Below are 21,722 nucleotides of genomic sequence, written 5' to 3'. Positions count from 1 at the left end.
CTCTGCCCCCACCCCTACTTCTAAGCTCTCAGATTCCCCTCCACCCTCCCCAGGAAAATGGAAACAGTGACACCGGCCACCTTAAGGCCCTCCTGGCCATTTCTTCATGGCAGCCAAATGCACTGTGCTTCAGACCTTCTAGTGACTTCCTCATCGAACTTACTTGAAATGCTTTGCCATAGTGGAATAATGAGCATGGTTTAGTTTTTGTTTTTGTTTTCCACTGCTTAATACTTTTTCATCATTTGTAAAATGCCCACCATGATTGTATATACTTGTTACTTTCAAACACAGGCTGGCAGGGGCTTCAGGACAGGGTGCCTTACAGCAGCAGCTTCCTGCCTGACCCCCTCAGCTCCTGCTCAGCTCTCCCTCGCCACCCCTCCCCCACCCCCGCTGACCTCCTGCGCCTAGACCTCTTTCAGTTCCCCATTTAGATCCCAGACAGTGCTGAAGTTAGAGCAGCCCCCTGGGAAAGTTGAGTCTGTCCAGTGCTGTGCTCTGGCCTCCCTGCCCTGCTTGCCCTTCCTCTGCAGGGTGTCTGAAAGTCACAGCTATTTCTGGAAACACCCCATTTCTCAGAGTGCACAGCCCTGAACCTCTAACAGACCAGACGCTCGCTGCCCTTTGTTGTGAAGACCTTGGTGATGGTATCTTCCGGAGCCCTGGGGCTGGGACTGGGGCCAGCCGTCTTCCCTCACTCTGACCTTCCCCAGGATTCTGTACCTGGATGAATACAGGTGCCACACAATAGAGTGAAGGGGCCTTTCCTTCAATTCTTCTGATGTGAGGCCTGTCGTATGCACTGTCCACGTCTCCCAGAACGGTGGTGGGGCAAGTCACTGCCCTTGAAGGGGCTTCAAGGACCATATGAGGCAAAGCCAAGCAGGATCCCTTTACTTCTGGGACTTGGAAACTTGTGGGAAGGCAGGCACCACTGGGAGTGGTGGGGAAAGGCTTTGTGGAAATGCTAGTGCTGGAAAGCGCCTGAACCTTTCCATACACCTGGAGATCTTGATGCAGACAGGAAAAGAGAAAGGTCTCTTGTTTCACAATCTGAACTAAGCCCTACCATGTTTTTTTCTGCGTGACTTTTGGTGACGAACCTAATTTCACGTCGATTCCACAAATCCCAAAAGGCCGATTGTTCTGGGCCCATATATCTAAGTCGACAGGCAGACTTAACAGAGGAAATGCTGCTCCTCGCTTTTTTAAAATCGAGCTGTCTGTGATGTGCTCTAGGTGTCTGCTAAAGAGAGAAGGAGCTCATTCCTGATGGTCGGAGAGTAGCCGCAGAGCAGAAATCCAGCTGTCCGCAGGCCCTACCGTGGGGAGGGTCTCTAAGTGCACGGGGCTCACGTTCACGGTGCAAGTGTAACGTGGGGCTGCAGGGTTTCTCTGTTTCAAAATGACTTGGTAAATCTCTTCAGGAAGGCAGTGGCCACGGAATGAGGAACAAAGTCTGGAGGCCCCAACAGTTAAGGTTGGAGGGCAGCCCCCCTTCCCTGGAAGCGTGGCCAGTTCCCCCTCCCAGCAGCCACAGAAGGCCCCAGCTTCTGCCAGACAGCCCTCCTGGGGTTCCAGGGTCTGCCCCTCTGCTGTGCTGCTCCCAGGCTGGTAACTCTCTCCTGCTGCTGGCTCTGGAACGCTGCTCCCCTCTTACTGGTATCCCTACACCCTGTCCATGACATGATCCCCAGATCCCCTGGTGTAACATGACATCTGGTTCCTGCCAGGACCTGACTGATACGTACAACAATCTTCTTGTCAACATTTTGCATTTGGAAGTTGTTGAAAAGGCACCATGAGGGCTGGGGTCCAGGATCATGGGAAGGGTGGTCCCCGACTGCCAGCACCCATCCACGCCGTTTCTTTGCATCACCCGTCACAGACCTACATAGGGTCCTCTCTGACCATCTCCCCCGACTCCCATCCTGACTCCCCACAGCGAGTCCATCCAGCCACTCTTGCTGAGACCCTCCAATTATCAGGCCCTGCAGCCCCATTTGGGGGTAAAGCACTAAGCAGAGCTGGCCCCTGGCCACAGGGTACATAGTAAGTGGACATGGGCTTGACCAGACACCTACCCCAAAGGCCCTCGGGGTTCCTGCTGGCCATGGTCAAGGCCCCATTTCCTTGGAAGCCCCAACACCCAAACCCTACTCCTGGCATTGACTTGGCCGGGTTCGTGAGATTTCCCCCAGGTGTGGCTGCCCTTTGAGCAGCCCTGCACCCTTGCTGGCCCCCCACCCTGCCCCTTTGGCCACCCTATCTTATCAGAGAGCCTTTCTTGGTCTAGCTTAGGAATGAGAACATCCCCACTGGGCTTCTCCTTTCTCTCCTGGCCGGGTGGGACCTCTCCCTGCCTGTCCAAACACTGCTTACCCCATCACCCTCTCACTCCTTTACTCCCTCACGCCCTCACTCCACCCCAAGCCTAGGCCACCTCAAGAACTTATATAACCCTGGGCACCCTGACCTTTTTCTCTTCCTGTTTCTATTCTCGAATGTGCTTTGAACATAAGCTCTTAAAGGCATCTCTGCAAACCCCTTCAAATCTTAGTTCCAAGAGCAAATACTGATGAGAAGAGCTCCTCAAAGTTAGGGTCAAAGAGACCCTAAGTTTGTCTAATTGGCACCCGGCCTTCCCCATTTCCTCTGCGTCTGTACATGCTGCCTGTTGAGCCCCGCGTGTACAGTGAGTCTTCATTCCAGGTGGGACCTACACAGGTAGACCCTGCCTTCTGGAGAGTGGCCCATCATTTCCTGGGTACGTCCCTCTCGTGAGCGGTGGGGGAGGTGCAGGAAGATACTCCTCCCCAGGCAGTGCCTTTCAGTAGCTGGCCATGGCACTGGCTTGCCCGCCTGTCCCCCCAAGACAGGCTGCCCCACCGTTCTTGAGGTTTGGACTCAACCCTCACCATCTACCCTCCTGGGACCCGGGGACCCTAAAAGCACCCTTGGTTGTCCAGGCCCTGACTCCCTGGCCTCTGTGAACAGTCCAAGCGCAAACAGGGTCCAGCAGCTTTGTCTCGCCAACGGCTCCCAGCACCTGCTGCTGGCTCCCAGGTCTCCCCCATCCACCTCCTAGCTTGCTGGATCTGTAGGGATTAGATTCATGGTCAAGGGTCCTGTTCCTCTGCAAGCTTAAGACACCGCATATTTCATCAAGTCCAAGATGCTGCTTTTTTCACACTTAACATCTCCGAAATAAAAGGTGTCCACACCGAATGGCATGTTCTAGTTCTGTTTTAGCTTTTCAGGTCTACACGTAATAACGTGGGTCTTAGTTTCGGTGTATCTTAAATTCCCATGTCCGATGGGCGGCCTCAAACACGCATTCCTGGCTGGGAACCCTCTTTCAGACCCACACATGAGCTGTTTCACTTTGACTTTCTTTGATGGTTTCATATCCTTTTCCCATATGCCTAATGGCTTGTCATCCATGAGCTGTAAATTCGTTGACAAGATGATACTTATCACGGCTGCTTTAATGGAATTGAATTCATCGATCTTGGGTCATGTCAAATTATTTTTGTAATTCTCCTCACTTTTGGGTTTGAACCTATTCTGGTTACTTTTTAAAAGGCCTGGCTGCTGTTGCTCAAATATTTCTGGTTCAATAATACTTGAAAGAGATTGCTTAACATGGGCTTTGTGACAACAGGGAATTTATTGGAAAGAATTTTTTTTTTTAAAGTTGTTAAGCCCTATACATTTACCTAATAGCTTAAACCACAGAGTCAAACACACATATGTAGCCTCATGTAGAGATTTACATGTATGCTGTGCGTATGTATACACAAACACACTTGGAGAGACAGAGAGACCAAGTGGAGAGCCCTGTGTGAAGGTGAAAGTCAGGTGGATTCTCTGAAGGCAAATGCATCCTCGCTACAACTTGGGGTTAAGCACCAGGAACAGGGGCTCAGGGACAGGTCTGAGTCCTGGTCCTTTTGCATAGTCTGGGTCTGTCCCAGCCTGGGTCATCCTGCCTCTTTTGCTGTCCCAGTCCCACTTACCTGGAGCCCTGAAGACCCCCAGACCAAGGCGCTATCCCAGCCTCTCATGCCAGTCCTAACCACGCTGGAGCAACAGGTGTCTGATTTGAAGGTGGGCAAGTCAGGACGGTGCAGCCACACTAAGCCCAGACCCTGTGTGTTCACCGACCTGGTGGACTGTCCAAGCCCCATCCTCTTTGCCTGTTGGCCTTCTTTCCCACATGTGATCATCCCAGCCCCTTCAGCGAGAAGGCACCTGGCAGCCCCCAGGGGAGCAGTTGGACTTCTGGCTTCCAGCTCCAATGATGGCACCTTCTCAACTCATTTTAAAATTACATGACCGCCAAGGCACCTAGCTGGCTTAGTCGGTAGAGCATGAGATTCTTTTTTTTTTTTTTTAAGATTTTATTTATTTATTTGACAGACAGAGATCACAAGTAGGCAGAGAGGCAGGCGGTGGGGGGGGGGGGGAACTGGCTCTCCGCGGAGCAGAGAGCCCAATTCAGGGCTTGATCCCAGGACCCTGGGATCATGACCTGAGCCGAAGGCAGAGGCTTTAACCCACTGAGCCACCCAGGTACCCCGAGCATGAGATTCTTATCTTGGTGTTGTGAGTTCAAGCCCCAAGTGGGGTGTAGATATCCCTTTAAAAAAACCAAGAAAAAATAAAATTGTACAACTGCCATTGATGACATGGCTGTGATGAAAATGCAGGTGAATCAGGCATTTAGTGGAAGAACCAGGACCGCTGGCCTTGGAGGGCAGGGAAGCCCTATCCAGAAGGGGGGGTCCTTTTGTCCCATCCCTGTACCCACCAACAGCCTGATCCTTTCCTCCTATCTAGCTGCCCCAGGCTCACTGCTCCTCCCTGGAGCCCAGCTATAACTTTCCCCTCCACCCAGGGCTGCCACCCCACTCAGCCTCTTCTGTGAGGCAGAATACCTGCCACACTGTCCACTTTGCCCTCTGTGCCAGAGGGATCCCTCCAAGGGGATCCAAGATGCTCCTGGGGTTCTGCGAAGGCCAGTAGGGAGACGATGGTACCATTCCTTGAGACAGGGAACACAAGGAGAAGCAGGCGAGGTACTAGACAGGGAGGATGGACAGGGCTCGGGGGTATGTTGGGTTAGGAGCTGGAGGGTACATCATCCGTGAGGGGAGTCTCCTCCTTGCAGTTCTCCCATCCTGCCCTGCAGCTTGATACCCCCTTGGTGTGGGCGGGGCCTCCATGGGGCGGGGCCTCAGTGGGTGGAACCTCAGTGAGGTGGGGCTGGCTGCCAGGAGGCACCTTGAATTTCTTGCTGGAAGGGAGCCTGGGTGGCTTAGTCAGTTAAGCATCTGAAGTGTCTGCCTTCAGCTCAGCTCAGGGCCCTGGGATGGAGTCCCACATCACATTGGGCTCCCTGCTCAGCAGGGAATCTGCTTTTCGCTCTCCCTCTTCCCCTCCCCACAGCTTGTGCGCTCTGTCTCAAGTAAATAAATAAAATCTTATAAAAAAAAAAAAGAGCGGGTGCCTGGGTGGCTCAGTGGGTTAAAGCTTCTGCCTTCGGCTCAGGTCATGATCTCAGGGTCCTGGCATCAAGCCCGGCATCGGACTCTCTGCTCAGCGGGGAGTCCGCTTTTCCCTCTCCCTCTACTGCTCCCCCTGCCTGTGCTTGCATGCACTCTCTTGCTCTATCTCAAATAAACAAATAAAAATCTTTAAATAAGTAAAAATAAAATAAGAGTTTTTTTAAAAAGAAAGGAAAAGAATCTTTAAAACTGTTTGTGCCTTTTGCAGACTGGCCTTGGGCTCCTGGCTACAGGATGGGAGGGTGTGGGTGTGGTGGACAGACACTGCGTAGGAGCCCAGGGCTTTTTCTGAATCGAGGTCACTCCCTCAGCCTTGTTGGTCTCTGCTGCAGATGGCCTCTGTGGTTAGGTGATGTCCCAGCCAGTTGAAATGTACTTCAGTCTGGGGTTCTGTCCTCAGGCATCCGAAGGGGTCCCCATGAGGTTCTTCACCAAGCTGGACCAGCTCATCGAGTTCTACAAGAAAGAAAACATGGGGCTGGTGACCCACCTGCAGTACCCCGTGCCCCTGGAGGAGGAGGAAGCTGGTGATGAGCCAGAGGAGGAAACGGGTAGGAAGAGATGGAAGGGAAGGCGGGAGGGGGGCACGGGGTGGGAGGAGGGGAGTCCTGTGGTGTTTCAGCACAAGTGCTTGTAGATTAAGTGGGTCTGATTATCAGAGGGAGAGAGGGTGACATGGTGACAAAGAAAGCCGGCTCTGGGGTCAGACAGACCTGGGTTGGACTTCCTGTCCCCCAGCTTCTTAGCTGTGTGACCTTAGGTAAATTGCTTCTCCCCTCTGAATCACAGACTTCTCTTAAAGAGACACTAAACCCAATACCTACCTCTCAAGGTTTCGTCCCGGGAGGGACCGAATGTAGAGCCCAGAGCCTCACACACAAGAAGCGCTCAATAAATGCGGCTATGTCCTCACCAAAGTCATCAGCTGCGTTTCACTGTAAAGAGAACGAAGGAGGAAATGCTTGTACCTAACTGGAAGGGGAAGAGAGGCCCCTAGAAATTATGTGAGAGTCAAGCCTCTCCTTAAAACAGTGGGGGTCACAGAGCAACTAAACAAGAGGCCAGCAAAGGAGAGCACAGTAGCTGGACCCCCCTGGATGACGGCCTTCTCCCCTCAGAAGTTCCCTTCCTAACAGAAACCCTGAGATATGTAACTGAGCCCCTCACCTGGTCAGGGCTCCTCCTAAATCCCAGGGACTAGAAACAGTTAGGTTCCCCCCCCCCAGGGTCGCCCCCAAACACGCCAAGGTCCTCGTGGGCTGGTGCCTGCCCTTCCCTTCCTTGCGGGCCACTCCAGCCCGGTGTACCTTCCTCCCGCCTTCCCAGAGACCCCTTCTGAGTGGATGTGAAGCCCAGCGGCTGCTTGGGCAGAGGGCGAACGCTGAGGGCCCGGCTTCTGTGTGGAGGACATGAGGGCCAAGCAGAGAGTTTCAAAAGGACCAGAGCTCCGTGGAGGCTGAGAGGGACCTAGGCAGCCCCTGCCTCTTCTCATCCCTGCTCCGAAATTGCCAGAGCTGATATGTGGCCGTGGGGGCCTGGGTCGTTCACTGGCTCTGTGCCGTGGCCACATGTCCCCCCACTGTCCCCAGGTGCGCAAGCCTTGGTCTTGGTGCCGAGAAGCCGTCCTGCAGAGATGCCCTGCCCTCCCTCGCCCCTGCTGGCCTGGCTATGGTGCCTTTCTGGAAGGCATCTAGAGAAAGCCCCCGAACTTTCCCTAAGGGCCGGGAAGAGAAGCCCAGTCTTGTGACTACTGGCTCCACTTCCCCAAAGGAGGCACCGCTGTCGGCTTTAACTTGACCAGTGTGACTGTCACCCCCATCCTGCCCCTTGGTCCAAGGGGTTTGATTTGGCTCATGTCTTCTCAAGGCACTGCCGGCCCCCACAGGGCTCAAAACACACTCACACCATTGCAAGAACCTCAGGCCAGGGGGAACATGAAGAGCTTGTCCTCTAAAGAGGACGTCCCCAGGCGGTCCTGTGGCAGGGACCCTGGCATGGCCATTTGGGGTGGCAAGAGGCTGGGGCAGGAGGTCGTGGACCCAAGAGGCTCAGCACCCTTGCCCACTGGTCATGTGTGCAGGACAGAAGTCTGAAGGCAGGCGGGCAGGAGTCCCTTCTCCAGGGCCGAATTCAAGTTGTTTGTTTTCTATTTCAGTTCTCTGCGTGAAGGGGGGCCCCTCACTTTCCTTTATTTGTCTCCTAGGGTCTGGCGGGGAGAGAAGGAACAGCAGAGGCTGGAGGGAAAGCAGAGGAAAGGGAGGCCAGGGTGGGAGAGAGGGGAGCAGCGTGGCTGCGGCCTGCCTGCTCCCCACACTTGCTCCCCCCGTCTCAGGAACTGGGCCTCTGCCCCCTCCAGGGCCCCTGTGCCAGCCCTGAAAGCTGGACATCCTTCTGGGGCCACTGGCTCCACCTGTCCAAGGCCAACAGCCCAGCTGGCCCGTGTTTTCCGAGCACCTCCATGGGACAAACAAAACCCCAGGGCCAAAGACCACTAAGACAAGGTTCCTGCCATCAGCCGGCTTCCCATCTGGTCAAGGAGAGCAGACGTGAGGGACAGCGCAGGCACAGATGGGGTCTATGACTGGGCACAGTGGCCTGGATGGACCTCACAGGTCGGGTAGGGGTCCCTCCACCAGGGAGTCCTTGGTAGGTGGGGGATTCTGAGAGAAGCTAGTGCTTGGACCAAATGGCATCATTGCTCTTCCCTTGGGTAGAAGGTGTCCTGTCTCCACCTGAGCTGCCACCAAGGAACATCCCTTTATTTGCTGGGCCGTGTGAGGCCAAGGACGTCCCCCTCTCCAGCGAGAATGTGAGAGCCACCGAGGTCAGCAAGCCAAGCCTTTCGGAAACACTGTTCCAGCGGCTGCAGAGCATGGACACCAGTGGGTGAGTTCCCACCTGGCGGGCCTCTCCAAGGCCGACCTTCAGTGCCACGACCCCCGGGCAGCTCCCTCTGTGCTCGCTCCCGAGGGTGCCACCTCCTTGCTAGGACAGCTTGTTCTGGAGCACCTGCCCACCCGCCCACGGGCTCCCAACGTTAGCTCTGAGGAGGCCCGGGTCACCCCTCTGCTGCCTGGGCACAGGGTGCTCGGCTCAGCTGCTCTCCCCGGCAGGAGCTCGTTCTGGAATGACCTAGAGTTCTCAGCTACAGAGATGTGGCCCTGCTCCTGGGCTAAGGGGCCTCTGCTGGGATCCCCTTCCTGGGGCTTGCTGAGAACTTCATGTGTCATCCTTCCCCATTATGGATAGCTCTACTGCCATGGGGTCTACTGAGGCAGATGGCCTGAGGCCAGGAGGGGCCTACACTGTAGCCTGGACCTGCCACTCAGCCCTGTCTTGCTCTGGGATCTCTGCCAGGGGGGCCACCTTCCTTGTCACCAGAAATAGGCCGGAACAGTATTTCCGTGTGTGGTATAGACTATGGTCTACACTGCACTGCGCTCCTTTTTTATGGGAGATGCAGTCATTCTGCTACTTTAGGTTTTCCTTGCTCTGATCCCAAGCTCTCTGGATCTACTCCCGTAGGTAGGCCCACCCTGGCTCCTGCTGGTCCATGCCCAGGGGGTCTGGCAGCTTCTTGCTGTGTACTCCTGTTTCTCTCGGAGCAGGCCCGAGAGGGGCGCATGGGACTGTCACCCGGAAGGGGTGTTAGTTGTCTTGCAAACCACAGGCCCTGAAAACGAGAGAGGGCAGGGGGATGGCTGCAACAGAAAGGGAGCTCCGTGAGCAGGGCTGTGTCCCCACGCCCCGCACGTCACCTGGCACAGAGTAGGCCCCCTCCAGATGTGTGTTGCATGACTTAATAAGTTAGTATGCAGCGACTTCCGTGCATTAAAAATTTAAAAAGTGGGGTTTTTTTTGTTGTTTCTTTGTGAGAAAAAGCAACCCCCCCACCCCGAGAATATCCTAATGGGTTGGGGGGTTGGTTAATGCAACATCTCCAGCTTAGGGCTTCTCTCCTACCATCCAGTTTGGCAAAATACAAAGGAAATGCCTGAAAGTACACACAAACCAGCTGGTTGCTAAGATACCTGGTGTTTTTATAATTCCACTTTGAATATCCTTTGATTCTTCTCTAGGCCCACCAGGTCCTTTTCTATGCACACTCCTTGCAATACTTGGGTTATTTATCAAATAGCTAAGTAGCCAATGTTTTGAAGACATGGGTGTGTTGCCATGATTACCCTATAGACATATGTAAATAACAAACCCTTATTCAACTCTTCCCATTGTTGAGTTCCCTTGAGTTTCCACCTCTCTCCAGGGGTAGGTGCTCTAGAGCGTGAGCAAAGGAAATAAGCAAGGATGCTCAGTTGGTGCCCCAATCTGCCCCTTCCTTCTGCCCCCCCGCCATCCCTCTCTAGGGACGGGGGTTCTCTGGGGCCTCCAGGCTCAGTGGGGCAGGACGAGGTAGGCAGCCAAGCCTCTGTGCAGCCTCATGAGAAGGGCAGGGGCAGGTGGAGGCTTGTGTGCTCTCCCTGTTCGGGCTCCTCATCTCATATACAGCAGTGGAAACCCCCTAAAACCTCTGGCCAGAGGTTGGCATAAGTAAATGGAGCATGGTGTTGGGGATAAGGGTAGCAGTGACACAGTGCTTGTCCTCAGTGCTCCTCTGGGTCCTGACAAACCCAGATTCTGCCTTGTGTTTGAAGAGAGAGAGAGAGAATGTGCTTGAACTTGCACAAGTGGGGAGGGGCAGGGGGAGAAGCAGACTCGCCACTGAGCAGGAAGCTTGGAGGTTGTCCATCCCAGGACCCTGGAATCATGATCTGAGCTGAAGGCAAATGTTTAACTGACTGAGCCACCCAGGGGCCCCTAGATTATTCTTCTTAATTGTAAGATAACCTGCCTGGTCTTTTGTGCAAGTTGATTACATATAATCAGTTAGGTGGTAGTTAATAGTTATTGCAAGACTGCTGGAGGAAATCAAGCTTCTCTGATGAACAGAGTTCACATCTTTATGTCACTGCTCTCCTACAATGAACGTCTTAACAAAGACAGCTTCCTGCAGCAAGCATTCATGGTCTCAGAGTTAAGAGTCAGTAGTCATTAGAACTGTTAAAATACGTATGTTAATACTATAGGAGCAACTTTGTCCTTTTCAGAAATAGACTTGGGCAGAAACTGGATTTTTATTTTTATTTTTTAAAGATTTTATTTATTTATTTGACAGACAGATCACAAGTAGGCATAGAGGCAGGCAGAGAGAGAAGGGAAGAAGCAGGCTCCCTGCTGAACAGAGAGCCCGATTCGGGGCTCGATCCCAGGACTCTGGGGTCATGACCTGAGCCGAAGGCAGCGGCTTTAACCCACTGAGCCACCCAGGCACCCCAGAAACTGGATTTTTAGAACGTCAAGACCCAGAATGAACATAGATTAACGTTCAGTGTTAGGAAGGCGATGGGCATGTAAATCGTTTTCAATCTAAAGAAGTCAAAATGGCCAATGGCCCTTCCAGTCTGGAGAGCAGGAGCTTTTCATTCTTTCAGAAATCCTCTGGGGGGAAAACCTGTGTCCTCCAGCTCCAACTTGATTAAATGTCAAAGCTAGAGCAAAGATTTTTAAAGCTTGTAATAGTTTTTTCACCCAGGTAGATTTACAACCTTCTGGCTCAGTTTGCTTGTCTGTAAAATAGGAAGGATCATAACAGCTGTGTCCTAACGTTGGTTTGGGGACCAAAGGGGAAATGGGCACGAGGTGCTTAGCAGAGTAAGTGTAGGGTTGTGCCCAGGAAATAGTTGCTGTGACTCTGATTGCAGTCACTACAGGAACAAAGACTCACTCACAGTTACCTGGAACAAAAAATGGTGCCGGGCGAGAGAACGTAGAGGGACCATCAAACCTCTGAGACAGCCCTGGTGCCATCCAACTTGGGCTCTGCCTCCCTGGGGGCCACTGTGCGCAGTGAGCTTGCCCTGCCTGCGTGTGCCTCGCCCACCCAGGAACCGAAGGGGCTGGGCCAGAGCCCCGAGAGCAAAGGCAGGCCACCTGGGCCCACTACCATATTCCGAGCCCATCACTCACCACACAGACTTCCCCATGGACCCCAGGACAGCTCAGAACGTCCTCAGCACAGAGCTCCAGGTGGCCTTTGGCCATGACTTTGGAGTTGGTACGTGACCTAGAGCCATTTGCCATCTCTCCACTAAGCATCCCTCAGCCTCCAGATGCTGTCTTTAGAAGTAAATGGGATAGGGAAACAAGTCTGCTGACCGTTTCTCAAGTTGCTTTGTCTCTTTCATAAAGGATAAGCATTTCCCTTCCTTCCAAGTATGGGCTTGGGAAAAAGCCTTTATGGGTGGGTGAAGAGGCATCCTTCCTCCCCATCCTTTATTTAATCTTGCTCGGACCACTTCTCTAGCCCTCGGTGAGACCAGGGGCACCATCCGGGAGCGTACCCATGTTCTCCTGAAGGACAGTGTCTCAACCGGAGACGCTGACAACGAAAATTTCTTCTTTCACGGTTGGTGTTTGTGGCCAAAGGCACAGAAGAGGCATGTTTCTCTTTCTTTTATTTTCAGACTTCCAGAAGAGCATCTTAAAGCCATCCAAGATTATTTAAGCACTCAGCTCGCCCTGGATTCTGACTTCGTGAAGACGGGCTCCGGCAGCCTCCCTCATCTGAAGAAACTGACCACGCTCCTGTGCAAGGAGCTTTATGGGTAATGGCTCTGTGGGTCAGGCGGCTCCCTTGGGTGCGGGGGGTTGGGGGGACAGTCCCCAGCGAGAGAAGCAGCTCATTAGAGTGACCCCTGCCCTCTGCCTGGCTCTCCAGATGCCTCTGATGTCCTCAGAATAATTGGGCAGTTGGCAGGGCTTAGAAATCTTTGTGGTTGTTGCAAGGTTTTGTTTTCCTGGTGTTCGAGCTGTGGCTTTCTTTCTTTCTTTCTTTCTTTTTTTTTTTTTAACTAAAGTAAATTTGAGGCCAGTTGCTGTGGGAGGGGGTGAGTAGGAGGACAGGGCTGGCCCTTTTACACTTGCTCAAGATCCAGCAGTAAGTCTGCCTTCTTGCTGCAGCTGGCACATTGGACAAGTCCACGAAGGCTCCAAGAGGAAATAAATTGAAGGCAGCCGACGTTCTGCTTGGGAGTCTGATGCCAGGGATGGCAGTTTGGTAGAGCAAGCTAATGCACCGAAACTTTCATTTTCCGACACTGAATTCACTGAATTGACCAATTGGTAGAAATTCCGATGTCTTTTAGATTTTTAGAATTTTTCATTTTACCTTATTGAAAACTAAGATTAACTTCAAGTTTATTTACATTTTAATTGTGAAAAGGGCAAAATTAAGGCTACAGTGCTATCTGAAGAATTGACAAAAGGCTACTGTAAATGCTTGAAAAATGGGCGCTTGGGTGGCTCAGTCTGTTAAGTGTCTGCCTTCGGCTTAGGTCATGATCTCAGGGTCCTGGGACTGACCCCAGCATCAGGCTACTTGCTCAGTGGGGAGTCTGCCTTTCCCTCTCTCACTTCCCCTGCTTGTGTTCCCTCTCTTGCTGTGTTTCTTTCTTTCTCTTTCTTGCTGTGTCTCTCTCTTTCTCAAATAAATAAATAAAATCTTTAAAAATATAAATAAATAAATAAATAAATAAGAGTATTTTCCAAAAAAAAAAAAAGTGCTTGAAAATAGAAAACCCCATTCAAAACGCATCTGAGAGAAATCCTAAGGAGCCGAAAGAATCCCGTCATAAATGAAGGGTCAACATTTTGGTTGGAAAAATAGCATTTTCTGTGGGCGAGACTCTCTCAGACTATATAAAGTTTTGTATTTTATTATAAATGTACAGCAGCCTCAGAACTCTCTTGTCAGTTTCTCTGCAGCCGTATCCATCTTGGCTTAGTTAATATGCAAAAACAAATTTTTCATCATCAGTGATCCAATTGAACTTTCCTCCTTCAAAAGCGCAATCCGTACGTTTGGTAAATGTAACAAATAATTTCCTTGGTAAATGGAGCACTCATCGAATTGGCCAGTCAGGTCTCATTTCAGCGAATTGGCTTTCAGCTCACACCGTCTCAGCCAACTGGACCTGGAGCCATCGTTTTTAGAGATTTCCTTGGAGAGCTATTTTCCCATTTGATGCTGTTGTCATAAATCATGTATCACGAGGGAAAACACACACACGCGGCACTTTCTTTTTAAGAGACACAGTTTCATGAAGACAGAATGAGCTGTTTGTGTTCTGATGGACGTCCCGTTTTTGCTGCTTCCTTGTTTGGGAGGAAATATCCCTCCTGGTCTCTCTCCACTGGCCTCCCCCACTCACGGGGTACTTCTGCAGCCCCCCACCTGTGCTACTGGATCGGGACACCTTATTTTATAGACACAGCAGCTTCCCCAGTGGCCTACTTCTCTGTGCTCCTGGGAAAAGCTTCCTTTGTCTTGCTGCTCTTCCACATCTCCGCTTACGGGAGAGTTGACTTCTAGCTAGAATTAGGGACACTGTAATGTCCCCTGCACACCTGTCTGTCCTCACCCTTATAGGCAAAAGCATAGCCGGGCTTGGAGATTGGTTAACTGGGGGCTTTTAGAAATTTTAGAGATTTTTAGAAAATCTGACCTAGAAGCAATTCTGTCTCCCAATCCCTAACCATGAACTTGTCGTTTTCAAACTACTTTGTTTGGAACAGGGGTTCAGTTCATTCACTCATTCCTTCAGTTATTTACTTAACAAATAGGTGTGGAGGGCCTCCTCTGAACTCTGTGCTGGGTACTAGGATATAGTCGTGAACACAATGCACAAGATTTCTGTTCCTTTAGACCTTGTCGGAGCAGATGTCTTAGTGAAGGGCACAACAGTAGATTGTCTGTAAATAAAGATAATTTTGATAAGCATTATGACAAAATAAAACAGGCTCAAGTCACAGAGACATTGGGTGGGAGGGTCCCAGTCTCCTCTGTGGGTTAAGGAGGCCTCTCTGAGGTGGTGTTGGAGCTGGGACCCTGGGGATAAGGGGGAGCCATCTAGCACTGTAGCAGACAGATGTCAAGAAGAAAGGTCCTGAAGCAGGAATGAGGCCACCCTGCAAAGAAGAGAAAGTCTGTGTGGCTGGAGCATAATGAGGGAAGGAAAGTGTTAGGAGCAGAGGCTGGGGAGAGGCAGGCATAGGGTGGGCCAGACCCAGGATGAATTTTAGTTCAGTCTGAGTTTTAGGTAAATCACAAAAAGTTTTTTTAGGATAAGTATATCCCACGTGCAGCTGGGATATACTTATACTAGTAGACGATCCATCTTTATCTGAAATTCAAATTAAGCTGGGTGTCCCATGTTTTATCTGGCAATGTCAGGCAGGAGCCACCACATGTATACCTCACAAGACTCTAGAGATTTTAGACAATTGTGCCATGATCCAAGCTGGCGGTGGAGCATGGATTTCAGGAGGCTGACCCAATGCAGGGAGAGTAGTTCCAAACTTGGGAGTTGTGACATGTGGGCAGCTCATGAGCAGGGAAGGCAGGGATCTGTGTCTGTTCTGCTTCCTGCTGAGTCCCGGGGTTGAGGACAATGCCTGGCACAGGAGAGTGGCTGATAGATCTTAGTTAAATGTGATGACCCAAGGGCGTGTGGGCATGTAGGCGCTGAGAGTGGTGTGACCTGGCATATGTGTGGATGGTAGAGTGGCCATACTCGCTGCCTGTGTGGATACAGGGTCTGGGGAAGAGGAATGAAGGGTGACCCCTGGGTTTTGGTGAAAGCAGCCGAGTGGGTGATGATGCCAGTTACTAAAAAACAAGAGGTCGAGGAGGAGGGTGTGGAGCTGGGGGAGGTCTTCGTCTGAGCTCTGAGGCAACCCAGCAGCTGAACTGCCAACCATAAGTTATGCTAGAACTTTTGAACCCCCAAGACCTCAGGCCTGGGTCTCAATTTGGGACTCATCAGCCTGAAGTTGGCACTTCAAGCCGAGAGATGAGTGGGGTGATGTCACCACAGGGGGAAAGCGAAAGGAGATGGGGCCCAGACTGGATGTTTTGACGTGGGGTGCAGGAGGAGGAGCTGGAAGAGGTGACTGTGTCCATCCACTCAGACCACCTGGCCCAACAAGAACGTCCCCAGTTGGGAAGGTCACAGAGAACCGAGGAGTGAGAAACAGTTCAAGAGCCTCCCCTGTCAAATGTCACACCAATTGTGTGTGTCTGAATGTCTGCAGCACAAAGGCTTAACCAAGATTTGGGGCCTGAGTTATATTTTCTAGAACCAGACAGAGAATTTTCCAGAGAAAAAAAAAGAGAGAACAAAGTCCCCAGAGTGTGGAAGTATTTGGTAACCCCTGAAATGGAGAAATGAGAAGAACCCCAGGTGGAATTCTAAAGTAAAATGTCCAAGTGTGGAAGAGAATACTTTATCTATTAATGAGAGTGGGGTTAAGATTATTTTTTTTCCTGACAGCGCTCTCGTGTGCAACAGGGATGGGGGGCCGAGGGAGAGAGAGAATCCCAAACAGGCTCCCCACCCAGCACAGAGGCAATGCAGGGCTCGATTTCATGACCCCTGAGATCATGACTTGAGCTGAAGCCAAAAGTCAGACGCTTAACTGACTGAGCCACCTAGGCGCCCCTTGGTTAAGATTTTAATAGGTGAATTAACTCAAAACAAAAATACTTCACTGGCATTATAACTGCTACATTGGAGGCCATAAAAACCAACCCATAGCTTTCAAATCAAATCTGAAAATTAAGTCACAAAACAGAGCAGAATGTCAGAGAGGTATCTATAGAAGACACTGGAGAGCTAACTAAGCACAGGTGAAGAATGTGTATCAATAAAAAAAAATGGATAGTTTTTGGAAAGAGGGCATAGAGATTCAACTAAGATCTGGCAGGTGGGCTCTCAAGAAAGCAGGGGAAAAAATGATGTGTAATTGTTGGGAAATATAGATAAGAAAACAGTTTCCCAGACTTGTTAAGGACCTAAATCCAGGTACTGAGAAGACTTATAAAGATCCAATTAGCAGAATAACCAAACAGCACCATCTATATCTCTTCTGATAAAGTTTCTAAAACACAAGGGAAGATGACTTCAGAAAGTAAATAATTACAAACAGCACCATTTCTTTCAAAAATTACAATACTTAATGTTATTCCCACGGCCTGATGATATAAATTCCAAAGGAGGTATCTCCAAGGAGAAGACAACAGACCTGGGATTAACTGAACCTGGGTGTCACTCAGGAGCACATCGAGTCTTTGCAGATTTAAAAAAAAAAATTGTGGAAGTGTTCTAATCACAGGGGTTTACTTGAATGAGGATCCGAGAATTTTTTCCCCCTGAAATCTTAGAGTGCTGGTGATCTTCAAAAGAAGAAACCAGCAGGTTCCTGAGCAGCTGGATATGAATACACCCAAAGTGAAAGTGTTCATTTCTACGTGCCCAGAACACGATGTGACGAAAATAGAAACAAATAAGAACACTAGCCACAACCACCCAACCACCTGGATGCTTTTAGATCACCTCCTAAATAGCAGCTGAATTAAAGAAGGAACTGACACAAGGAGAGCCTACGTGGGTAGGTTGGGAGGGTAGGGGGGCACGGAGTAATCAAACCTCTGTCAGAATTCTGTAATGCAGCCAAAGCATGATTTGGAGGAAAAGCCATAGCCTGAGATGCTCCAATATGGAAAAGGGAGGACAATAATGAGTCAAACACACGACCTAAATCCAGATTGTGAGTCTCTTGAAGGTATCATGGGCTGTGTCCTCATTGCCTTGATAATTCCCACACCCAGCACAGTATCCAAAACATTTTGTTTATTCCATATTCACGCACCAAGATTGTGTGCTGGATTCATGCCGCCCCATGCTATTCCAGGGGCTGGAGATACAGCAGTGAACAGAACAGAGTCTTTAAGAAATCTCTGTTGAGCAAATAAACAAGAACAACAACTGGCAAGGAAAAGAGCCGGGGAGGGAGGGTTGGGATGGTAAAAATAAAACCAGAAATAGGAGAAAAGACAATTACAATTTTAGTTTACTTATTTATTTTTAAGATTTTATTTATTTATTTGACAGACACAGGCAGGAGGAGTGGGAGAAGGGGAAAGAGTCTTCCTGCTGAGCAGGGAGCCCCGTTCAGGGCTTGATCCCAGGACCTCAGGATCGTGACCTGATCCAAAGACAGATACTTAACCCACTTAACCACTCCATGGTTCCATAAGTGTCTGACTCTTTTTTTTTTTTTTAAGATTATTTATTTATTTATTTGACAGACAGAGATCACAAGGGGCAGGCAGAGAGAGTGGGGGGAGAAGCAGGCTCCCTGCTGAGCAGAGGGCCCGATGCAGGGCTTGATCCCAGGACCCTGGGATCATGACCTGAGCCGAAGGCAGAGACTTTAACCCACTGAGCAACCCAGGCACCCCCCATAAGTGTCTGCCTCTTCATCTTTGCTCAGGGCTTGATCTCAGTGTCCTGAGTTGAAGCCTCGTGTTGGGCTCCACCTTGGGCATGGAGCATTCTTAAAAAAGAAAGAAAAATAGAGGCTTTATCTAAGCCTTTATCTAAGAACTCACTTCAAAGAAGAGTCAATGTAAAGAAAACACCATAATTTAGTAGATTAAAAAATGAAAGAATTGGGGCGCCTGTGTGACTCAGTGGGTTAAAGCCTCTGCCTTCGGCTCAGGTCTTGATCTCAGGGTCCTGAGATAGAGCCTTGCATCGGGCTCTCTGCTCAGCAGGGAGCCTGCTTCCTCCTTTCTCTCTCTCTCTCTCTCTCTCTCTCTCTCTCTCTCTCTCTCTGCCTACTTGTGATCTCTGTCAAATAAATAAATAAATAAAATCTTAAAAAAAAAAATGAAAGAACCATTTGCCTAGGCATCCTGACAGATTTGTGATTTAAAAAGAAAAAAGAAGCATTTTTGTTTTTTTTAGAGAAGGGAGAGAGGGGAAGAGGGAAAGGGAGAATCTCCAGCAGACTCCCCACTGAGCGCAGAACCTGACCCGAGGCTCTATCCCACCACCCTGAGATCATGACTTGAGTCAAGATCAAGATCAAGAGTCAGATGCTTAACTGACCGAGTCACCCATGGGCCTCCCCAAAAAAGTCATTTCTAATTTTTAAAAAAACCTTAAAAAAAAAAAAGGATAAAAGGGTACCTTCTTACTAATGTAGTAGATGTCAATGTAAAACCAGTTACACCTGGTAGGGAAACAATACAGTCATTCCATTAAACATTTGAACAAAAGAAAAAGAGATGCCCTTTATCACCTAATTTCACACTGTGTGGAAATTTTTTGCCAAAGAAAGATGAGAAAAGGAAGCAAAGAGTAGAGAAGGCAAAAGTTAAGAAAACCACATCTAGTCAGAGCAGTCCTTCTGAGTCTGGAGCTCTGGGTTGGGGCGCGCTGGATGTTCTGGCTGGATATTGAATGGGAAGCTTGGGGAAATGCGCCAACTTGCTGAGAATAGGACAGAGACGGGATGCTCACTCTAGGAAGGCTGGGACAGTGGGTCTGAGCCCCTAATGAGCTGTCTCTGGGGTGTGACCTACCCCAGGACCACAGCCTTCTCAGTCTTGGTCCCCTGGCTTCCTTTGTGCTGATGACCTGATACTGGACAGGTTTTCCAGGGACCCTGCTCATGGTTTCCATGTCCCCAGACAAATCCTTTCTGTATGACAAGGCCAGTTCTTCTGAAGCCTTCCAGCTGAAGTCACAATATGTCACTTGTCATTCTGACCCTAACCAACACCCCTAGACACATCTGGGAGCCAGTCAGTTTTCTTAAATGTTTACAAAGCTTAAAAATACAAGGAAAGCCAGCGTCACTGTTAGCCCTAAGGATTCAGCTTCTGTATGTCTATTTGTGTTTTTAGGATAACATTTTGTAAAAGGAGAACAGCGAGGGAGATCTATTTGATGTTAGAGTGTATTCTGAATTAGTGCCTTGGAATTTTTTGGTTTTTTGTTTTTAACCCAGAATTCTTTTCTGACAATGACAGTTTAAAGGGAGTGTCACTGTGCACCGATGTTGGAGCTCTGGCGGAGGGGGTGGGGAAACCCAGAACCCAGTCTGCCCCACACTCCCCCTGCCCTGCAAGTCAGCTCCCTGCCCCCCATCCTTGGTCCCCAAAGGAAAGCCATGTGTGACCTCCTTCAAAGTCAGAAGGCTATAACACCATCCCCCCACCCCCCAAGCTGTGAGACATCCTAAATCTGAAATCAGTGACATTGCCTGGTGCATGCTAGGAGCTCTGGATTTTTCGTTAAATGAATGGTATGGAGCCTAAAAACAAATTCTTCCATATTCAAGAAGAGTTTATGCAATGGACTAGTCCAAGGGAATGATGGAAAAAAGAGTGAGCACTGTTAAATGGGATTGAATAGCAATACAGAGAAAGATGAACTTAATTCCACTACATATATATAAAAAAAAATTCTAGATGAGAAATTAAGAATGAATGTATAATATCAACAAGAAAAACCCATATATAACTCTAAAAAAGCAAGTGAGAAACCAACTTAAAATGAGCAAATAATTGCTGATGATAACATTCTTAACAAAGGTAAGCAAAGAATTACTAAGGAAAAGATGAAAAATTGAACAATAAAAAGGTACCAGGTATTTTACAATGAGATCCAGCCTGCCTAGGATGACAATAACAGAGTGGAAAAAAAAATCCTTACAACATCTAGATTAAATATAAAGCAAAGCAGTGTGCCAAGTTTATACCAATGTCTAAAAATTCTAACAAAATTTCCAACAGGGCAATGACAAAGGACACAAGCAGTTTACACATAGAGAAATATAGTAGAAACCAACCATGTAGAAAAATGTTTAAAGACAATAAATTAAAGACATTCTGTCAATGTATCAATACTGAAATGCACTGTTACACCCACTAAAAGAGAGAGGAGAAGATCATAGAAAGAAGGAAGACATTACCTCGAATGAGCAGGCTCAAACAGTACCTGAGGCCCATGACTGGGCACCATCACTCATCATAAAATTGTAATTGAAAATAAGAAAAGCCGTAGGGACAATCTGTTCAGAGCAGTCTTTATTTGTAATCACCAAGATCTCAAAATAACCCAGATATCTAGCAATTCATTTTGGGACATTTTCTCGATAGAATATTTGGAAACCGACAGAATGTTAAACAGGTAAAGACATGAAGTTTTGGGTGAAATCCTAAGTGAGAAATAGAACTCAAAATTGTCTGCTGCTGAGCATAAACCAATGTGAAAACAATAGAGAAAGACTGAAGGGAACAAAGAATGGGTAGCTCTGGTGTGGGAGTCGTGGATGAATTAGACATTGAAAAATCTCTCCAGGTGTCCACCTCAGTATGGAGCAGGGGATTTGAACCAGAATGCTCAGACCACCGGCACAGGAAGCCCCTGGGGCACGCATTTAAAATGCAGATTCCAGACCAAATCTGGTTGGGGCCCAGAAATTTGCATTTTTAACACTCCGACGTGTTTGCGATTCTTATAAACACCAAAGGTCGGGAACCGTGGCTTACTCAGTGATTTCAAAGTAGTTTCTTGACTCTAGGTCCCAATTACCTGCAGGCTCCGAGTCTGGCTAACCAGGGGTAAATCAGGTCTACGCATCACGACTCCAGTTCGGTCCGGGGTGGGGGACGGGAAGAAGTGGGGGGCTGGGGCGGGGGGCTGGGGTGGGGGTGGGCCAGCACTGGCAGGCCTGGGATCTTTGCCTGGGCTTGTCCTTCTGGGGAGGATCTCTGCCTTCGCCAGATCGGGTGTGACCGTGCCTCCAGCTAAAGCCTGCGATGCCTCATCTGGATCCTGACTAATCCTTGACCTTCACCTTGTCCCCTGCTCCCAGCGAAGTCCTCCGGACCCTCCCCTCCTTGGAGTCTCTGCAAAGGTTGTTTGACCAGCAGCTTTCCCCTGGTCTCCGTCCACGGCCTCAGGTAAAGGCTTCGGGGTTGGAAAGACGAGACTGATAAACCTGGGGTGGGGGTGAGGGGTGGGGGATAAGGTAGCAGGAGTCCCGAGGGCTCAGAAGGGAGCCCCCGCCCTCTGCTGTGCACTCCTGCGCAGAGTTGGCTAGACCACCAGAACATGGGAGGGGGGCTGGGAGCCTCAAAACTCTGTTCCTCCAGTAAGGCATTTCCCCGCTGCCTGATTTTGATTTAAGGAAAAAAATTTTCAAATTACACACCGATCAGCAGAAACTAATAGGTGC

General features: G+C 49.6%; 1 protein-coding gene across 1 annotated transcript in view; it reads left to right on the top strand.

Moving 5' to 3' along the window:
- Positions 1 to 21,722, top strand: part of INPP5D (inositol polyphosphate-5-phosphatase D) — a 109,448-nt gene that overhangs the window by 39,007 nt on the left and 48,719 nt on the right. Inside the window, exons 3-6 of the mRNA XM_080798803.1 lie at positions 5,974 to 6,124; positions 8,288 to 8,459; positions 12,095 to 12,235; positions 21,360 to 21,447. Of these exons, the coding sequence (XP_080654929.1) occupies positions 5,974 to 6,124; positions 8,288 to 8,459; positions 12,095 to 12,235; positions 21,360 to 21,447 (552 nt within the window). The remainder of the gene's footprint in view (positions 1 to 5,973; positions 6,125 to 8,287; positions 8,460 to 12,094; positions 12,236 to 21,359; positions 21,448 to 21,722) is intronic.

The sequence above is a fragment of the Martes martes genome, assembly GCF_963455335.1.
Source record: "Martes martes genome assembly, chromosome: 3".
Classification (NCBI taxonomy): domain Eukaryota; kingdom Metazoa; phylum Chordata; class Mammalia; order Carnivora; family Mustelidae; genus Martes; species Martes martes.
The sequence above is the reverse complement of the archived record's forward strand: the minus strand, read 5'-3'. Positions and strand labels throughout refer to the sequence as shown.